Source organism: Helicoverpa armigera, chromosome 21, assembly GCF_030705265.1.
Source record: "Helicoverpa armigera isolate CAAS_96S chromosome 21, ASM3070526v1, whole genome shotgun sequence".
NCBI classification, from domain to species: Eukaryota; Metazoa; Arthropoda; class Insecta; order Lepidoptera; family Noctuidae; genus Helicoverpa; species Helicoverpa armigera.
In genome coordinates this window covers 9009269-9028417 of record NC_087140.1, presented here as the reverse complement: position 1 = coordinate 9028417, position 19149 = coordinate 9009269, and the positions used below count along the sequence as shown (strand labels likewise).

At 37.1% G+C, this 19149-nt stretch overlaps 1 protein-coding gene across 3 annotated transcripts in view; it reads right to left on the bottom strand.

Moving 5' to 3' along the window:
• Window positions 1-19149, bottom strand: part of Gprk2 (G protein-coupled receptor kinase 2) — a 76235-nt gene that overhangs the window by 5591 nt on the left and 51495 nt on the right. For 2 of the 3 annotated variants that reach the window (XM_049849292.2, XM_049849293.2), the window contains exons 3-11: window positions 7745-7857; window positions 6115-6274; window positions 5374-5579; window positions 3850-4039; window positions 3243-3375; window positions 2738-2873; window positions 2257-2397; window positions 1569-1772; window positions 789-1028 (exon numbers count right to left, since the gene is read on the bottom strand). In XM_049849292.2, the coding sequence (XP_049705249.2) occupies window positions 804-1028; window positions 1569-1772; window positions 2257-2397; window positions 2738-2873; window positions 3243-3375; window positions 3850-4039; window positions 5374-5579; window positions 6115-6274; window positions 7745-7857 (1508 nt within the window). In that variant the 3' untranslated portion in view covers window positions 789-803. Of the gene's footprint in view, window positions 1-173; window positions 272-788; window positions 1029-1568; window positions 1773-2256; window positions 2398-2737; window positions 2874-3242; window positions 3376-3849; window positions 4040-5373; window positions 5580-6114; window positions 6275-7744; window positions 7858-19149 lie in introns of those variants that run through there. The other variant, XM_049849294.2, reaches the window with a different exon arrangement.

Below are 19149 nucleotides of genomic sequence, written 5' to 3'. Positions count from 1 at the left end.
TATGAATACCTACATACATTTCAATATTATTGTGCTATTGTAGCACAATAATATTGGCAAAGTTGACACATCACTTGTGAAAATTTTAACCATCACGGACAGACCGTGGCAGTTGTTAACTGTCACAAGGCTATATCTGAGATACAGGAGTTAATAAAACCAACGTGACATACCCGTCTGGCGAATAGGAAGCATCCCTTCTCCTCCTCGGGCGTGGTGGTGGCGGGCACCAGCTGTAGGTCCGGCGTCGCACATTCCTTGTTGTCTTCTCCTGAAGCAAAATCATTTAATTTATTAATAATTCTAGCGACCCGCCCCCGGCTTTGCAAGGAATAACAGTATTTCTGCACTATTTAGTGTATGTTATTGGACATATAAACCTTCCTCTTTAATCATTCTATCTATTATAAAAAACCGCATGAAAATCGGACAGAAAAAGCGACTTTTTTATACTATGTAGTGATGACTAACGATTCAAGTCAATATGACTAGAACGAAAGTTACTTGTGAGATGTCGGCATTTAGAAGAGTATAGAATGAGAAATCATACTGCGCCCACCACAACTAAAATTGTGATAAGGGCAGGAGAATGATGATGATGAATATTATGACGATTGAATGAAGGCAAAACTAAACTTGCTGTAGAATATGAAACCTTATCTACATTGCAACAGAGTGTATATTACAGTACAGTTACCTCTAGCGAAGACGTTGAGTTCAGCAAAGCATCCGGTCTCGATCATCTCAGTCTGCCAGGGGATGCTGACTGATCCCGTGTTGAACTTGCCGTAGAAAATGAAACCTTATCTACATTGCAACAGAGTGTATATTACAGTACAGTTACCTCTAGCGAAGACGTTGAGTTCAGCAAAGCATCCGGTCTCGATCATCTCAGTCTGCCAGGGGATGCTGACTGATCCCGTGTTGAACTTGCCATAGAATGTATCGTCGGCCGCGTCTAAGTTAACGCCTTTAACTGTGCTGAATTGTTCTATGTCGAGTACGTCTTTCGCGTAGACTGCGTGTGGCTGGAAAGAGGATGAAATTTTAAATGAATTGTAAAATATTTTGGGTTATTTTGTGGTTAAATTTGGCCTATTTTGTTGAAAATGAGATCTGGTTTTGATCTTGAATAAACATAATGGCATGGAAGACAGGATAAAAATAGTTTTTGCCCGTCTTTTTTAAGGGCGTCTTAATCTATGATGCATGGTGTTTAAATAATCCGGGCGCTCTTGGACCAGAATAATTCAATAACATTACATTCATGTTGGGTAGTTGGTTGTGGCAGATTTGTCAATCTGGCTGCGGTAGATTTGTTAATAAGCCATACAGGCTTACAGGCGTTTGATTTCAGAGGTCGATCACTCTATTTCAGAGTAAAAAATTCGTACAAGTTCAAATTCATATTTTAATTAATTGCTTGAAAGCCGTTAATTAGGGTAGAATAGAAAATCAATTGTCTCGCGTAGATCTGCGTACCGGCGGCATACAAGGGGTGAACTTAAGTTTGAGACAACACAATTTTCATTCTCTAAACAATCTCCTCCTACCAACACAGTACTCACATCAGGCACAAAGGGCGCGTCCACCATCCCCGCCTCGAGGCGCGCCCAGTTGAGGTGCGCGAAGAAGCGGTGCGCCTTCACCGCGCCCGCGCCGCGCCGACCCGCTCCGCAGCCCAGCCGCGTGGACACGGCCTTGCCGAGCAGTGCCGAGCATAGGGAGCGGGCGCATTCGCTAAACTTGTGAGAGTATTTTTCTTGTTCGTGCTGTGTAGAAGAAGTCAAGTATATAAATAAATAGTGATAATAAAAAAAAGTTACACAATATTAGACTAATTACCTATATTTGCAAAACATGAACACAATGATTTTAGAGGTCACTCGTGAGTGATCAATGGACTTAACGTCGGATTTTCATCAAGTTCCAATCAAATTGAAGTTACATAAAAAAAGAACCACAAAGTAAATAGCTTATGCAAACGTAATTGCTTTAATTACATAATCGATTCCTTACTATACTTACATTAAAAAAACTATTCTATTCCCTACCAAAACAAAAATCTTACCCCAAAAAAAATTGTGTACATGGACGACATCATCATTGTCAACGTTACCACAACAAAATCCCTAACGGTGGATTTCTAATTTCTATACACTGTCGTACCATAATTTATACGAAGTTAATATCAAAATTCTATCTTTAATCGAAATTCTACGGATAAATAACCTCTTCTCAAATTCTCCTCCTTACCTTAACTCTTCGATCCACTTCCTCTCGCTTGACCTTCTCCTTACGGGCGCGGAAGGGAGCGCGGCCCTCGATCATCTCGTACACGAGGCACCCGAATGAGAACCAGTCCGGGCTGAATGTGTATCGCTCGTTGTCTATTACCTGGAAGAGAGCGACTTGTGATTAAGCATACCTAAACATAATATTTTGAGGCACTTAGTAAGAACATTTTAGCTTTACAGACGTTTACAAACATTAACTGGTCAGTTTTTGGGCAAAAATATTTAGGCAGGGCAAAATAAAATATAAAGGGCAATATAAGGGGCATTATTGGGAAGTTTATCTTGAAGGCATAACTTTTGAAAACCATTTTTTGTTTTAGAGTTGTTTACTAACGTGACCTCGAAACACAATTATGGTGCAGCAAGCGTTTCTAGTTTCATTGTGCCCATAATTTTGTGTTATTCCAAATCGACTAAGCTCCTTAAAATTCGATACATACCTCAGGCGCCATATACCCCACAGTACCGACCCTGCCCCTCACACTGCCACCTTCAGGCACATCCACTGCCAACCCCAAGTCTGAGATACGAACATGCCCCGCATCGTCTAGCAGAATGTTCTCGGGTTTGCAGTCTCTGAAAGATAGGAAATGTTGATTAGGAAAGCTGTATAAATTCCGATGAAAATTGCAAACTAAATTTCGATCTCTAAGCTTCCCCAAATCTTATCTCGAAGTTTAGCTAGGAGACAATAAAATCTAGTCTCGGTAAAAGAAATAAAATACTATCAAATACGCATACAAGCTTGTTCTTGAGCAGACAAACTGAGTTTTAGGCTATGGAGAATAGACTGACAAGAAAAATGAACAAGAAAGGTTTGTACCCCCTAACTGCTGGTTTCAATTACGAATCTATCTATTCAATTGCTTATGCCTTAGGGCTAACCTAATATCTCCTTTCTCCGGTAAGTAAGGAAATGCACAGATATGTTTGAATATTGCTCACCTGTACACGATGCCCATCTTGTGCAGATGTTCTAGGCCGCAGGCGACCTGCGCAGCGTAGAACCTCGCACGTTCCAACCCTAAGCCCGTATCCGCGCCACACATGTTGTAGATGTGAAACTTTAGGTCTCCACCTATATGGGATGATAGTTTTGATAAATAAGTAATCAATAGTTTATTTCCCACCACAATATGTATACATATATAGAAAACACAAGAAAAGATGTGTAACAAGTATAACATTGTGGGAGACTGATACCTAAGGTAGACGTATAGTAGGTACATAATATATGTATATCAGGAGACCCCTCAATCAATAGTCCGTTCGAGGAGATAAAGTTAACAGAGCTTTCATACCAGCGCATTTTCCGCGCGGCAACACTTGGTTCGTATGGGCGAACAGAGAACAATTGACAACTGCTGTTTTAAACAGAGCCTATACGACAAAATCCGTGAGTGTGAAAGCGTTTTTAAAAGTGACTCCTGAATATTACCAAGATAAAACAACACCAAACTTTAAGGCAGTAAAGATCTTTGCATCATTTATATCGGGTCGCCTTACCCTAAGCAAACTATCATCCATATACACAATTATTTCAAGCACTTACCGTTCATAATAGTGAGCACCAAACACAGCGCATCTTTAGTCTCATACGCATACGCTAGATTGACCACAAACCGCGAGTTGATTCGCTGCAGTATTTGTTTCTCTATGAGCACCATGGCTTCTCCTTTACGTTTCTTAATGCGTTTCTTTTCTAATTTCTTGCAGGCGTACATTTTGCCTGTCGCTCGGACCTGTAACGCAAGAAATCATTTGTTTATTTGGTAAATCATCATTGATTCCTTCGTTAACGTGGTTGAAGGCAGTTCGTTCTTCTGTTTCGACCATTTCGGGCTAGGGTCTTAAAGATAAACTGTGACAATACTCTTGATATACTGGTTAATTATGATTATTTTTAGACATTATTGGGTTAAATGTACAGCTTAAAAATTTTGGAACTACTTCTTAACTGAAATATTTATACCACATTATATCGAGAATCCAAGAGATTATATGTATACTAATTCACCTTACATGAAATATGGTCCCTTCCATCGAAAAACAAGCATTCACTTTGGCAACGTTCTTACAAGAGATTTTAAACTAGATTTATTGTCGTTGAGCTACCACCTAAAATTAAATGTTAAGTAATAATTTACGACTTGGCCAAAAACGTCTGGACACTTTATTTCCGACTTTGATCTGTTTCCGGTGTTGGCGGCAACCCAACGAATTGTATGACTAATGTAAACAAACAAGTAGAGATGTATAGTAAGCTATAGTGGTCCAACGAACTCAAGCCATCACTCTTTACTTGATTGATAGGAGCATCAAAGAAATGTAAGAGAATAGAATATAGATAGACTGAAGATATGTAGTTTTGTGGGAAACTCAGATGAAAAGGAAAAACAATAACTACGTTTAAATACTTATCGATTTTTATTTCCAATAAATCATTATCGATTCCCAGTATTTCCAATCAACATTAAATAAATAAATGGCACTAAAATTTAAATCGGATACAATGGAAATGGAAACATTATACTTGATAACGTATGTAAAGTTTGATTATAAGCAGTGTTATTGGAAAACGTAAAATAAGTACGTAGTAGTTCTAAAAACTCAAGCATCTGACACGAATATTAGACATTTAAATTTCCCGACGTTTCGGATCCTTTACAGCATCCATGGACACCGGCATACAACCGCGAAAAACTTCGTAAGTAGTTTAAATTTAAATGTTAAGCATCTTTGATTTAAATAACCGTTTCTTAGTAAGATGATCATACAAAGATTTCCAGAGTCTGAATGCGATGCAAATCGGTACTTAAATTTTTGCTAGATCATCCTCCGAGCCTTTTTTTCAACTATGTTGGGGTCGGCTTAAAGTCTAACCGGATGTACCTGAGTACTAGTGCTTTACAAGGAGCGACTGCCTATCTGACCTCCTCAACCCAGTTACCCGGGCAACCCAATACGCGTTGGTTAGACTGGTGTCAGACTTACTGGCTTCTGACAACCCGTAACGACTGCCAAGGATGTTCAATGACACAGATTTTTGCTAGATCTATCCTCAGCTATAACGCACCTGACACGCGCAAACCTCCCCGAAGCCGCCCTTCCCCAGGACCCGGTACATCCTGAAGGTATGCTGGGTGACCGGCTGCGCCTCCAACCACTTCCACTGCAAGTACCGGTGGAAGTACATCGAGCGCTCGAACTCCGCGAACGGAGCTCCCGCGAGGAAACTCTTCACGCATCGCACGCATTCTATGAATATGTCTTTAGAGCCGGCTGGAAGAAAAAATTATGTGGTTGTAAATCTTGTTAAGTTAAATGGCGTGGAAAAAGGTTTTACTTTTTGTAGCAGGTAGTGTTTAATGTATTTTAGTATATTGTCTTAAAGAAATTACATGACCAGTGAGATGAACGTGAATGAGTGCCGTTTCCATTCGACACTTTCTTTCTCTGGCATCAATGCACCACTCGCCAATTTGAATCCCAGTATAAATAATCCCAGCTATGTAATGGCTATGGCTATGGTTAGCTATGTAGGTATGTAAATTTATTTTCTCAGTATTGTTCTCAAGTAAAACACAATGTCATTTAGGCCGGCAATACACGGACCGCTTGAAGCAGTCGTGGGCGACAGCTTCAAGCTGTGCTGTCGACCGCCCGAGTCATTTGCAACTGCTCGAGTTCGTGTATGTGCGTCCATAGAACTCTGCAGTTCACTGTTCAGCTTGAACCTGTCTCCCCTGACTGCTTCAAGCGGTCCGTGAATTGCCTGCCTAAGTGACATTGTCTTTTTTTTAAACCTAAAACTCACCATCTATCGTAGCACTAGCTTCATCGATGACCTGCCTACTAACGACATCTGTCACTGCCTCACAGTCGTCAGTCTTCAGGTACCTGCCGAACACTTCGGCCGCGAGCATCGCACGCGTCTCGTCCACCTCCACCTCATACCTGTCTGTCTGCAAGCAAAACTATGGACCTTCGAACATTGGTGTTATCGGACTGGTAGAGTGTTGAGATTGGGAGACATTTATACCTACTCAATACTCAATGACAGAATGGGAGGCTTTGAAACTGTGATAATTATTTTAATAATATTGGAATTTGTGATAATTATTATAATGTGTAAATAATGTGTTAATTAGATAAACAAAAAAAAAAACAAGGGTTGATTGGTGGTAGTCTTGTAAAACTTCCATCAGACTAAGCAAGCTTGTTCTTTGGAGTACAAGATTTTAAAGTCCACCAAAAACCAAAAAAAAATATACGCATAAAAGAATCTTCACTATCAGTTGATTCCACGCATCCAATATGGGCATTCCGGATTGTATCGTCGCCACATCAGAATATAGCGTATCGATTCAATACCGCAAACCGAATAGCTATCAAACGGTTTTTTGGGTCACTATCCGAATAAATATGTTTGTTATACAGTCGTCTTGGCAATATTGTTTTGGGATTATGCTAAGGTCAACGAAAAGGGAGGTATTGTGAATGTTTTGGATGTATAAATAAATTGTACATTAGTATCGCAATTCTAGAAAAGTATGTATTTTAAGATAAAAGTGTTTAGTACACACTTAGTATTTTGAAGTTGAGTCATCATCTGTCTAGCCTATTCCCAAGTATGTTTAGATAGACTTCTACTCTTAATAGATGCAGCTGGGGACCAGTGTTTCGAATAGATCACCAGCCTATCGGACCTCAGCTAACCCGGGCAGCCCGTTGGTAATACTGATTGTCAGACTATCTGGCTTCTAATTACCCGTAACGACTGCTAAAGATGTTCAAATAACAGTCTGGACACACAAAATCGTGCCTTCCAAAACACGGAGTAACTCGTCATGACAAGCAACTGTTAATTAGCCACGAGCCTCGTGGATGGGATCAAAGTAGAGTACACGAACTGAAAATCCATTCAATTATGAACGCATTTGGAAATTAATTTCAAAGCAACCATGACGTGTTCGTCAGTGTGCACTTGGGATTTACAATAACTGTTTTTAACAGGGTATGAAAATTAACAACTTAATTTGGATATATTTCCGGAAGGGAGAGTATGTATTATATATTTCATTATATAAAAATGAATCCTTTGGTGATGCCATCACAAGTGGACGGCTGGACCGAATAAGCTGAAAATCAGAAGGGAGGTAGCTTAGACCCGGGTGAAGGTCATAGGATTTTTATCACCATCCGGCTACAGGAAGCATTTATCTTAGAACGCGGGTAAAACTGCGAGCGGAAGCTAATAATTCTATAAGGTGTAGACGTTGAGAAAGATATTGAAAGACATGTAGAAGATTTTAAAAGACCTCAATTATATTTGAATTTGGACTCCTTTATTTGACTGTATCTTACATCGAACTATGGAACCCCAGGTGGATTTGTCTACAAAATCCTACAAGGTTTAAATACAAAATCATTATGTAAATACTTACCGCATCTAGAAAGTTATTGTACTTGTGATACTGCGGCCTATTCCGCTCGCAGAACTGTCGGAACAGCAGCTTGCCTATCGGCTGCTGGTCTACCACGTAGTCGTAACCTACATCTGTAACAAAGGAAAAATCGTCTTCAGTAAAGTACATTATAATCAAAGTCTCTTTAATATAAGCGCCTTGTTGACACTTCTCGTGATTCAAGGGCTTGCTTTTATTTCCCCCAAACGTTTAAACATTGCCGTTCAACGTGACAATGCACCCAGCCTTTTGGGTACACTACCGATGAGGACCAATTTTTCGACGCCCTTTATTAGTTTTAAGTTTCTTTTTATGTAAATGTAGTAGATGTACATTTTAAAATAACAATTAGATATGTATGGATTAAATACATAAATACAGCAGTTAAAAAAATCTCTACAAATCGACTCCGTCCAAAGGTTGTCTGGAAGAGATCGCTTTTAGAGATAAGACCGCCTACTGTACTTGTCTACTATTGATATCCATGTCTGTTATTGGTGTACAATAAAGAATATTCTATCTAACTACCTGCCAAAATGTCTTTGAATCATCATCATCTGCCTAATATTGTCTCAACTGCATTGGTCTTCGGTGCCGTTTAGCAGGACTAGTTTAATATAGGTAATCATTTTACGTGGACGACTCATGTGATCTCTACAACCTAATATAAAGTGATACCTACGATTAAAATCCCCTTTTCTCTCAAATTAACTTTTCCTGGCAAAACCCATCAAAGATCAATCAAGCACTACCAAGAATTCAAGATCAGGGGAAGTCTTGTTCTCACTTTTAAACCACAAAAAAGCATATACATACCTACCTAATACAAATCCAATACCTAAATAAACTTTTAACTTATTTGCTACAGCCCTTCTCGAGCAGATTTCATTTCACGTGTAAGAGACCCAGTGTCCATAGATACTCGTAGATAGGAAACAATTCAATCGGCGCTACAGACTTGGATATCAGAACAAACAAAGCCCGAGGCTAGACCACTACACGTGTTTGAAAAGATCCCATCCACGGAGTAAGGAATGATGAAGAGATGCCATACTGTCCGTAGGTCAGGCGTCTTCTTCTCGGTCAAATTCTTAAGGACCAAAACGATCTGTTACGAGTGAACTAACGAGGCGTTCGGGTTCTTTGAGATATCTGCCAACGATTTCTGGTATTACAAAAAATGGTCGGGTCCAAAGAAGGCTTATAAGGGCGAAACAGTAAGGTTCCTCATTTTCTCACCCGCATTTTGAAGCTACTTTCTTAGGCGATTTCCCGTTATGGCACCTCCGCTAATCATTTTGTTCTCCAAGATCCCATCTAAGCCAACTTTTTACTTGATCCGTTCATCTATTACAACGTGATTGAGTTACAAACTTCGTGGCGTATAAACATCACAACTTTCGCATTTGTTAGTTAACGCTGACGGCTATATTTCAACCCTCAACCCCTTTCTTTCGTCTTCCGATTCGGTTGAGGAAAAATGCAATAATTTGTGTTTACTTTATTGGTAAAAATAACAAATTGTATAATAAATCTATGGTTATTTATTTTGTTTTTATTAGGAGAATTGTCTTCAGTTTGTAAAATAAGCTTTAGTAATTTACGAAGTGCAGTTTTCATACTTTGTTTTCAGAGTTCTGAAAACGATAAGTTTTAAGATACATAGTTCTTTATCTCAAAAGCATATCATTTATAGATTTGTAGATTCGGTATCTCATATCATGGGTATTTCCTCAAATAGCAAGCAAAGATCCTATTAGCTTGGTTATTGGTATTTTTATTAGATCGTATTAGTTGGTATATTTGCCATGCGGATTAGCATTGTGACCTTCAGAATGTACCCAATCCTTTGAGTTAAGCACAGATTTTTATAGTTGCTAATGTTAATTTTCTTTTTCAGCAATGCTAGAGAAAAAGATATCATTTGAAAATTCTAGATGAATGTGTTTTCAGATAATCACGCGTTTACGCGTCGGCTTTTTTTTTGCTGTCAGGCCTTGATCTCGTTCAGATCTTTGCTTGTAACTTTTTTTTTGTGAAGTTCTCTCTAATTTCCAAAGGAGAACATCTTTTTTGCTCTTGCCGTCTCGGAATAAAATTTACATAAAAAAAGTCAGTAGTCCTAGTGACCTTATTCGAAACCACAAAAAAAGCTAGAACACAATTCAACATAGCGACATGAGATTAACATATTTCCTTAACAAACAGTAGCAGGGAAAAATCCTGTAACACATACAGAGATACATATACAAACACAAATAATAACATGTGAATAATAGGAGGGACTGTCAGCAGTCCGATATCAACGCAACTATCTGGAACTTGGGAAAGAAATAACGAAACATACATAATGCAGAATGTTGGTGAAGTCGGAACTATGGGAGGGGAACAACTAAAGTAATATCTTGCTGAACTGGCTCTATGGGGAGGCTGATGTTTGCCAGCGAAGGCCTATGTGAAGTTATGAGGATTTGTTCGGGGTTAAGAAATTGGAACACATTGAGACTGCTATGAAAGTTGATGGTCTCGTTGGAATAACTACTGATATCTCTTGTTTATGCAACGATCCTCCAATAGCCTAACTATATTCGCAGTAATTTTGCAGCAAATTTTGCAGCAACCATTCTGTTAGCTAACTGAATCTAATTCATCTAGAAAGCGACCTTTGAAGTTCAACAAATTACAAATAAAATAAACCCTATAAACATAACTTGCAACAAAAAGTAATTACGACAATACGCCCACTGAAAGCCGACATTGTTTTACGAGCACCTAACCTACAAAGACTACGGAAGAAACGCGAAATAATAAACAATAGTTAGGGGGCGCCATCTGTTATTCAGTCCCTACTGTGGCCATCAATTGTACGATTATCTTTCTTAATCCCATACAATATTATGGAATACAGGAAATCCTCGCAGATGTTAAATAAAAGGATAGCCATAACTTTACCGCTGTTGGTTTATGGATGACGGTCCTCCCACTGAATTAATCATAATGGAGACATTTTATTTTTAGCCGTTTTGGTCATTGGTCCTTAGTTCCCAGATTAGTCACACCATAATGATGTAATGTGATCTCTCCGAAATATCTTAGATGAAGACGCGAGCTAGTCATTTAACAGACTGAACAAAAATAATCACAAAGGGAGCAATCGCTAAGATATCTTATTTTATATATCCACGGCTGATTTAACAGCACACATGACAAGCACTTGTATTCTTTTCCTAATATTCCCAGATGAGAATACTGAGTACATTTCCATTTACAGGCCGATAAACAGACGAGATTGCTTTCGCCGACCGTATCCAGCGAATATTGCCAAGTAATTGTTTCTGCAGTAAATATTGAGTGAACAAACACGGTTTTATTATAAACTCGTATGAGAATTGGCACCAAAGGACCAGCAGAACAAACAATTTCCTTTTTTCTCTGAAGTTGGTGGAATTCGGGGAACCTTTCAGATTGATCGGTATTGCTTTTAGTAAGAAGGATCACATTTTTCTATTCAATATTAATTAGGTTTGGAAATGTGATGGATGTCACGTGCAGAGTCCTTAGAGGCAGGCAGTGAGATTGCTTGGATAAATCGTATAAGCTCACATGACTATAATTTCTGTAGTGCAATATATTTGAAAGGACCTAAAGCAGTATATTTGAAAGGATGAAAACAATGATGTAATAATTATGTGATTACGCTACCGAATAGCATGAATTGACTAATGATCAAAGGACCAAATTATGATAACAATGATGATTCGATTTTGATTGACGCTTTGGATAAACACATATTTGAAGACTATCCCATCTTAAAATGGAATACCTACCAATTAAATAAGACCTTGATTTTAACTACAAAAAAACCCTTAGGCGGGTAGTCCTATTTGTTTTGAAATCCCTAATCAAATTACTCTAGACCCAAATAAAGCAGTCTGTAATCTGGCTTTTTCGAAGTAAAAGTCAATCCTTAGGCTCAGAATTAAGGTTAATCCTTGGTTTTCTGATTACACGGTAAACAAGATGTATGTATATTTGTTTGTTTGTTCGCTGTAATTGTTAGAGATGATTGTGCGAACGATTCTGCGTGATATAATATGTTGTCTGATTAACGTTATTGCTTTCTTTCGTTCAGTTTGCTTCTTTTAGTTGTGTTGTTGTTTTTTATTATTTTTAGGGTTCCGTACCTCGAAAGGAAAAAACGGAACCCTTATAGGATCACTTTGTTGTCCGTCTGTCTGTCTGTCTGTCTGTCTGTCTGTCTGTCAAGACCCTTTATCTTAAGAACGCGTGGACGTATCAAGCTGAAATTCACATGAAATACTTGAGTCTATTGCCCCTTTAAGCTGTGAAAATATCAAACTTCTTAGCCAAGCCAATCAAAAGATACAACCGATTATGTCGATATTTTCAACAAATTTTCGACACTCGCAAAGGAATCAAAACCTACAGGGTACTTCCCGTAAACTCAGAATCTTGAAATTTGGCATGAAGCATTGTCATATAATGCAAATATAGGAAAAATTGCGAAAATCACATTTTTTCAGGTATATAATGTAATAAAAATATTTTAATAAAATGAAACTTACTACCTTATTTCTCACGAACGAATAAAGGTATCAAATTGAAATTTATATCAAATACCTAGGTCTATTGTCCCTTTAGGCAGTGAAAAAATCAAACTTCTAAGTTAAAGCAATCAAAAGATACAGCAGTTTTACCGAAACCTTAGACGAATTTCCGTCACACGCTAGGGAATCAAAACCTACAAGGTACTTCCCGTGAACTCAGAATCTTGAAATTCGGCACGAAGCAACGTTATGTAGTACAGATAAAGGAAAAATTGCGAAAATGATAAATTTGAAGTTACATAAAATATAAAAATATTATTTTTGCTTACATGAAATAAAATATTTTATTAATTATTATAAACTTACTACCTACCCTTTTTCACATGAACGCGTAGAGATATTAAAGTTTTGAATAAAAAGTGAAATTCATATCAAACACTTCTTAAATATAATTGCCTCTAAACTGTGAAAAATTTTAAATCATTCAAAGGTCATTGGGCACCTTAGTATGGAAACCATACCCACGGCGGATACAAACGAAATATAGCACAGTATAATGATAAAGGCTCTGATTTACTATGGCATTAGTCGCATCAATGAGAACCATGGGAATCTAGAGCAAATTAGGCGTAAACATCAAATATTTTCCTCATTTCAATGTGGAATTTAAACGACCACGTTTGACGGATTTGAGAAATCATTTCTTTGTAGTGAAAGAGTATACTCACCGTTTATTTCCATTGTGATTAGGTCAGGATCTGATGATGGAAATCCTGAGAAATCGAGGGCAACTATCAGAAATTGTAGGCATGCATAGGATTAAAACTTGATTCTCAGATGTATGTCTGGTGATACTATCAAACAGTGAAGGTTTAGAGCTTACCTGATGATGGAGACGTGAGAAAGTCGAGAGAACTCCCTAACGGTATGTTTTAGTTACGTCGTGTTTGGGCTTATATTATTCGTATTGACGAGAACTTCACACTTCTAAAAACAACAAGAAAACTGTTTACATGCATCGGTCTAGATCTCGGTGGTTAAATAAATATAGATGCATCCTCTAGACACCGACTTCTAGACCGATGCACCTAACATCTTTTTAATTTATTTCTTGCTTTTGTTTTCTTGTTGTTGCTTTTTTATATGTTTGAAGTTAGATTTGTGTGTAAAATGTATAAAACTAAGAAAGGGACAGAATTACACTTTTATCAAGGCTCTAGAAACGTAAAGCCAGCAGACCCGAATCCTACTCTCTAGAAGTTGTTGTTACAAGTCGTCAGGCGGTTTCGAAAAAAACCTGAAACTGGAGCTCATTAGGTGATTAATCCCTCAAAAATAAAAGATCCCATTCCATTGCAATGGCTGCTTTAACCCAAGTTAGTAGTGAATTCTCATCACCTAAAATAAGCTCCAACACAAGGTTACGTTATAAATTGTAAATGAGTTCCCATAACTATATCTGATCTTTGCTATCGATCCCACAATGGCAGTCAAACTTATCTATGTGGAAAGTCTTCGCCAATACGAATAAAATAAGCCCAAACACGTGGTAGTTGCAACATACCGTTCAGGAGTTCCCTCGACTCTCTGTAGTCTCCATAATCAAATCAGCTCCAAACCTTCACTGTTTACCAGTACCCTCAAAAATACACTCACATGTCTGGTTATGACTCGATGCGTGCCTACAATATTCAAGAGTTGCCCTCGATTTCTCAGGGTTTCCAGATCCTCATCAGATCCTGGTCATCCGAATTGGCATCTTCCTTCTTTATGAAAAGTCTTTAACAATAAAAACTAGCATTGCAACCTGTACAATCCTCTGAAACTGCTTGTCTTTTATATTTTTCAAACAATCCTGGACATTCGTCTCCATGGATTTTTAATAAAATATTTATATTCAAAGAAACGTCATACCATTCTCCACAATTTAAAACTACTTTGATTCATGTCCGCCACTTTTTACAAAATGGGTCAGATATGCCCAATGACCTTAATCAAATAACTTTTACAAGGTACTGGCCTACTATTTTAGTTATATTATAAAATAAAAAATATTAACTACTTTGACTGTCACGAAATTACCATAACTATGATTGTTCTAAACTGAACGGTTGGCCCGAGACTCACTTTTTATCTATACAGGATTTGTACGGAACCCTCGGTGCGCGAGTCCGACTCGCACTTGGCCGGTTTATTTGATTGTTTGTTATATAGTTGTTAATCCTTCTCGTTGTGTTTACTTACTGAAATTGTATATGTTTAGCAAGTATGAGAATTAAAAGAGATATAGAGACTTCGAAGATCTGGAAGTTCAAAACCAGTGAAGTAACAAAGTGACTTATCAAATCACCGATGCATCAATTACTTTAATTGTATAAGTGAGCTATCTAACACTGAAAGGATTTTACAAATTAGTCCAGTAGTTGTTGGGATCAGCGCGTTCAAACAACAAAACTCTCCAACTTTATAATGTTAGTTAAATCCAGCGAGCTTGACATAACAACGATGGTCAATGAAGCCGCAATAAGCAGGAACAGTTTTTCCATAAAAATACACCACACTACTTTATTAAAACAGTACAAAAAAAATCCTATAAAGAAACATTTTCCATTAACCACTTCTTCCACTTCCCCACTAGATGTCGCCAACATACGGCAACTTTACGACCACGAAGGGGAGGCTACGCTATATAAAAGGCATTCAATTAAAACAACATACATATGTAATTTTAACCCGACAAGTCCATCAATATAATGAAATTGTCTTTTCACTCGGTTTTCTAGAGCAGGCACTGAGCATATAAACTGCTTATAAATAAGTTAAGTTTAATGTTCTGTCTCTGGAGTGACTTGGCGTATGTAGATGTAGTGTACGGACCTTTTTCGTTGAAATAAAACGCTTGTATTTTGCTTGTAAGTTAACTCGGGTTATAAGATATTTTTGACGTTTTTATGTAGGTACACCATAGACTACATGTTACACATTTCGATACAAGTCAAATTCATCCAAAGATTTGTCTATAAGAAACTGCTCCTTAGTGATAAGACCACCAATTGTACTATTGCAAAACTGGTTGTTTTATTCTTCATTTTTGGTGTACAATAAACAACATTCTATTCTCATCGACTTAAAATATGAAAATCTACTATTACATTTTCATTTATCATCTAACATCCGAAACTTACTGTAACCATGCAAATCTGAACGGAAGGACCAGTATAACCCGAAGTTCCACTCCAATTGCAGTCCAAACATTGAAGAGTAATCAAACTGCCCAAACTAGTTTAGTTTCAAATTCACTCAAACCACATGATTTGAACACTGACAGACTAAAGGACACCCTTGTCAAACTAACCCCGTTAGATTCATTAATCATGGAGAACCAAATTACTAGTGGAAGTGCCATAACGGAAAATCTCCTAAGAAAGTTGCGCACGAAATGGGTAGTAAGCGGGGGACGACAAACGTTACTGTCTCCAGCCTCAGACGCCTCCTTTGGACCCGACCATTTTTTACACGCTTTTTTACACGCTTTTTATTAGCTTCACCTGTATGTTTGTAGGTTTGTATGTTTGTATGTTTGTTTGTAACCGACTTCTTTGGGCGCGATTTTGACCCACTTTAAACGGCCAGATTTCGTTCAAACTTTGTAGATTTATTGAGGACCGGTGACAATACACTAATTTGATAAAATTATTCCATTTTTAACCGACTTCCCAAAAAGGAGGAGGTTACACATACACATCGATTACTCCGAGGTTTATAGACCGATTTACGTGATTCTTTTTTTGTTCGACTCGAAATAGCTGCCAGTTGGTCCCATAGTCATCAGGTCAGGATCTGATGATGGAAACCCTGAGAAATCGAGGGCAACCTTCAAAAGTTGTAGGCATACATAGGGTAAAAACTTGACACTCAGGTGTACGCCTAAAAGCACTATTCAACTGTGAAGATTTGGAGCTGACCTGATGATGGAGACCAGAGAGGGTCGAGGGAACTCGACAACTGAATATGTAAACTACCTCGTGTTTGAGCTTAAATTAATTGTATTGACAAGACCTTTGCAACAGTGAAGGTTTGGAGCTGACCTGATGATGGAGACCAGAGAAAGTCGAGGGAACTCGACAACTGAATATGTAAACTACCTCGTGTTTGGGCTTAAATTATTCGTATTGACAAGACCTATGCAACAGTGAAGGTTTGGAGCTGACCTGATGATGGAGACCAGAGATAGTCGAGGGAACTCGACAACTGAATATGTAAAATACCTCGTTTGGACTTATATTCTTTGTATTGATGAGAACTTCCCACTTGTTTGGATAGTGACAACTATTCGTATCATTGAAAAGCTTTAAATAAATAACCTTTTTACAAAAAAATTAAACCGACTTCCCAAAACACTAAAAAGCAAAAAAAAAAAATTGATTTTAGGTGCATCGGCCTAGAAGTCGGTGGCAAAATTAACTTAGTAACATCCATTAGACACCGACTTCTAGGCTTTTCAATTTGCAAAATATTATTTTTGTTAATTTATATAATTTTCATCTATAGTCGATAAGGTAAGAAAATTAATTAAAATTTTCTAGAATTTTTCTCTACAGTCGATAAGGCAGGACTCGATGTTAATTTTTATTTCCAATAATTATCTTTAGCCGTTTTCTCTAATATTGTCAATTTTTTGTATACTAAAGAGAATTTTAATTCTACAAAACAAATAATAGTTTTAAAACAAACTAAAAAGTAGAAAATAAATAATAGTTAAAAAAAACTAAAAAACACGCTTTTTAGATAGAAAATAAAATTTTAATGAATTTAAATTAAGAAAACAGTGTTAAAATTTCAATGAATATAAATTAATAATAGTGTGAATACAAAAAAAAATATTTAAAAAAAGCGTGGGGTGCTTTTTAAGATATTATCGAAATGAAAATCACTGTACTCATATCTGTCAATAAAATATTTATAACTATTGACACCATGCACCCCACGCTTTTTTTTAAATATATTTTTTTTTGTATTCCATCTATTATTAATTTATATTCATTGAAATTTTTAACACTGTTTTCTTAATTTAAATTCATTAAAATTTATTTTCTATTTTTTAGTTTGTTATTCCATAAAAAGCGTGTTTTTTAGTTTTTTTAATTATAATACCAAAAATCGTTGACAAAGAACCCGAACACTTCGTTAGTTCACTCGTAACTGATCGTTTTGGTCATGCCCACCTAGTACTTGACCTAGAAGAAGGCGCCTGACCTACCTGCATTATGACATCTCCATTCTCCGCTTATTTTTCCTTACTCCATGATTATTAATCATACGCGCCAAAGGGGGTCTACAGTACCTACTATTAATTAATTTATTACTAATTGATATCAATTGCAAGGAGACCACTCGTCCCAAACCAATTAGACACAAAGAGGTATTTACAATTCAAATGTATTAATTGACTAACCTAGTTTTTCTACACGCAACGTCATTGGACTAATAATAACTGATTAATGTTAATGAGAATGTATTTACATGTGGAGATGGACTGTTCTATCATAAATTAAGCTATAGCTGGATAATTGATTACTGTTCTATGTTGTGCTGTTGACCTGACAACGGATAGTTCCGATCATGAGTGTGATTTGTGTTTTGTTTCTTTTAGGAAACCAAATGACTTCATTATCGCTGTCCCATTGCAGACTTCTCCTCAAACAGAGATCGAAGAAGCGTTAATCACCATACTTAATCATCATAAATATCAAGGCGGATTAGAGATTTAAGACTCCAAAAGTCCAGGTTTCTTTCATTTTTACTTCATAGTGACGTCATTGAATAAGATCCACTTAAAAAAATGCATACTACTTAGAAAAGTTACGTACATAGATACTCGCTTGAGAGTATCACGTAAACAAAACATTTGCCAAATGCAAAATTGAGTTCAAAACATTTTGAGAACGGAAAGTATACGACTGCCAATTCTCGTACTAATTTAGCATTATTTTTATTGTATCATATTAAGTGCTTATTTAACTTTCTCTACAACTCCAATCGTTCTTAGCTTTTACTGTTTCATTGTAAGTGCTTTCATTGTAATTTGCGTCGCAAGATATTTTATTGAAGCAAGAAAGTATCGATAACAGCAACGTTTAGTGTCAATAGAGCTGAATTGACACTAAAATTGAAGATAATGGCTATGCTAACAATTTTTGTTTAAAGCCTTAAATGTTATTTCCCACAAATTTTCACCACCACTCGTTAATGTAAGGATTAGTATGGAATTAACGATGTACGAAACTCGACACCTGACCCTTAAATTAATTTTCACCGTACCGAAGGACCAAAAAAAAATCCTCGATTCTAGAAAACCGGTTTACCTAGAAAATTGTGTACTACAATATCATATATTCTTATATAATTCCAACAAAAGCAATTACATAATGATGATAGGTGATTTCTCTGAACCTTGTTTCATTTGACCGTGGAACTGGATATTTTGCCGTCCATTTTATCCCGTACATAGGTACTAGATATATAGGTGTAAGGTAGACCGCACATCAGTGGTAACTGTCATGCACCTTAACTCAATAGTAATAAGTACGATTTTCCTATAAAACTGTTACCACTGACCTGAAGTTGACTGTACCAAGGATTTTCCCCAGGAACAAGAAACACGTCCTTGAAGAGCCGTACAAGTGTCCTATCGTTGAAACTTGGACAAACGAAGTTAGCTCGTAAAAGTAAAGCGGCCATGTTTTATTTGTACAACCGTTTTGGACAAATATTTTCCGGAAAAATCTACGAACATTTTTGTCATGGACACTAGCT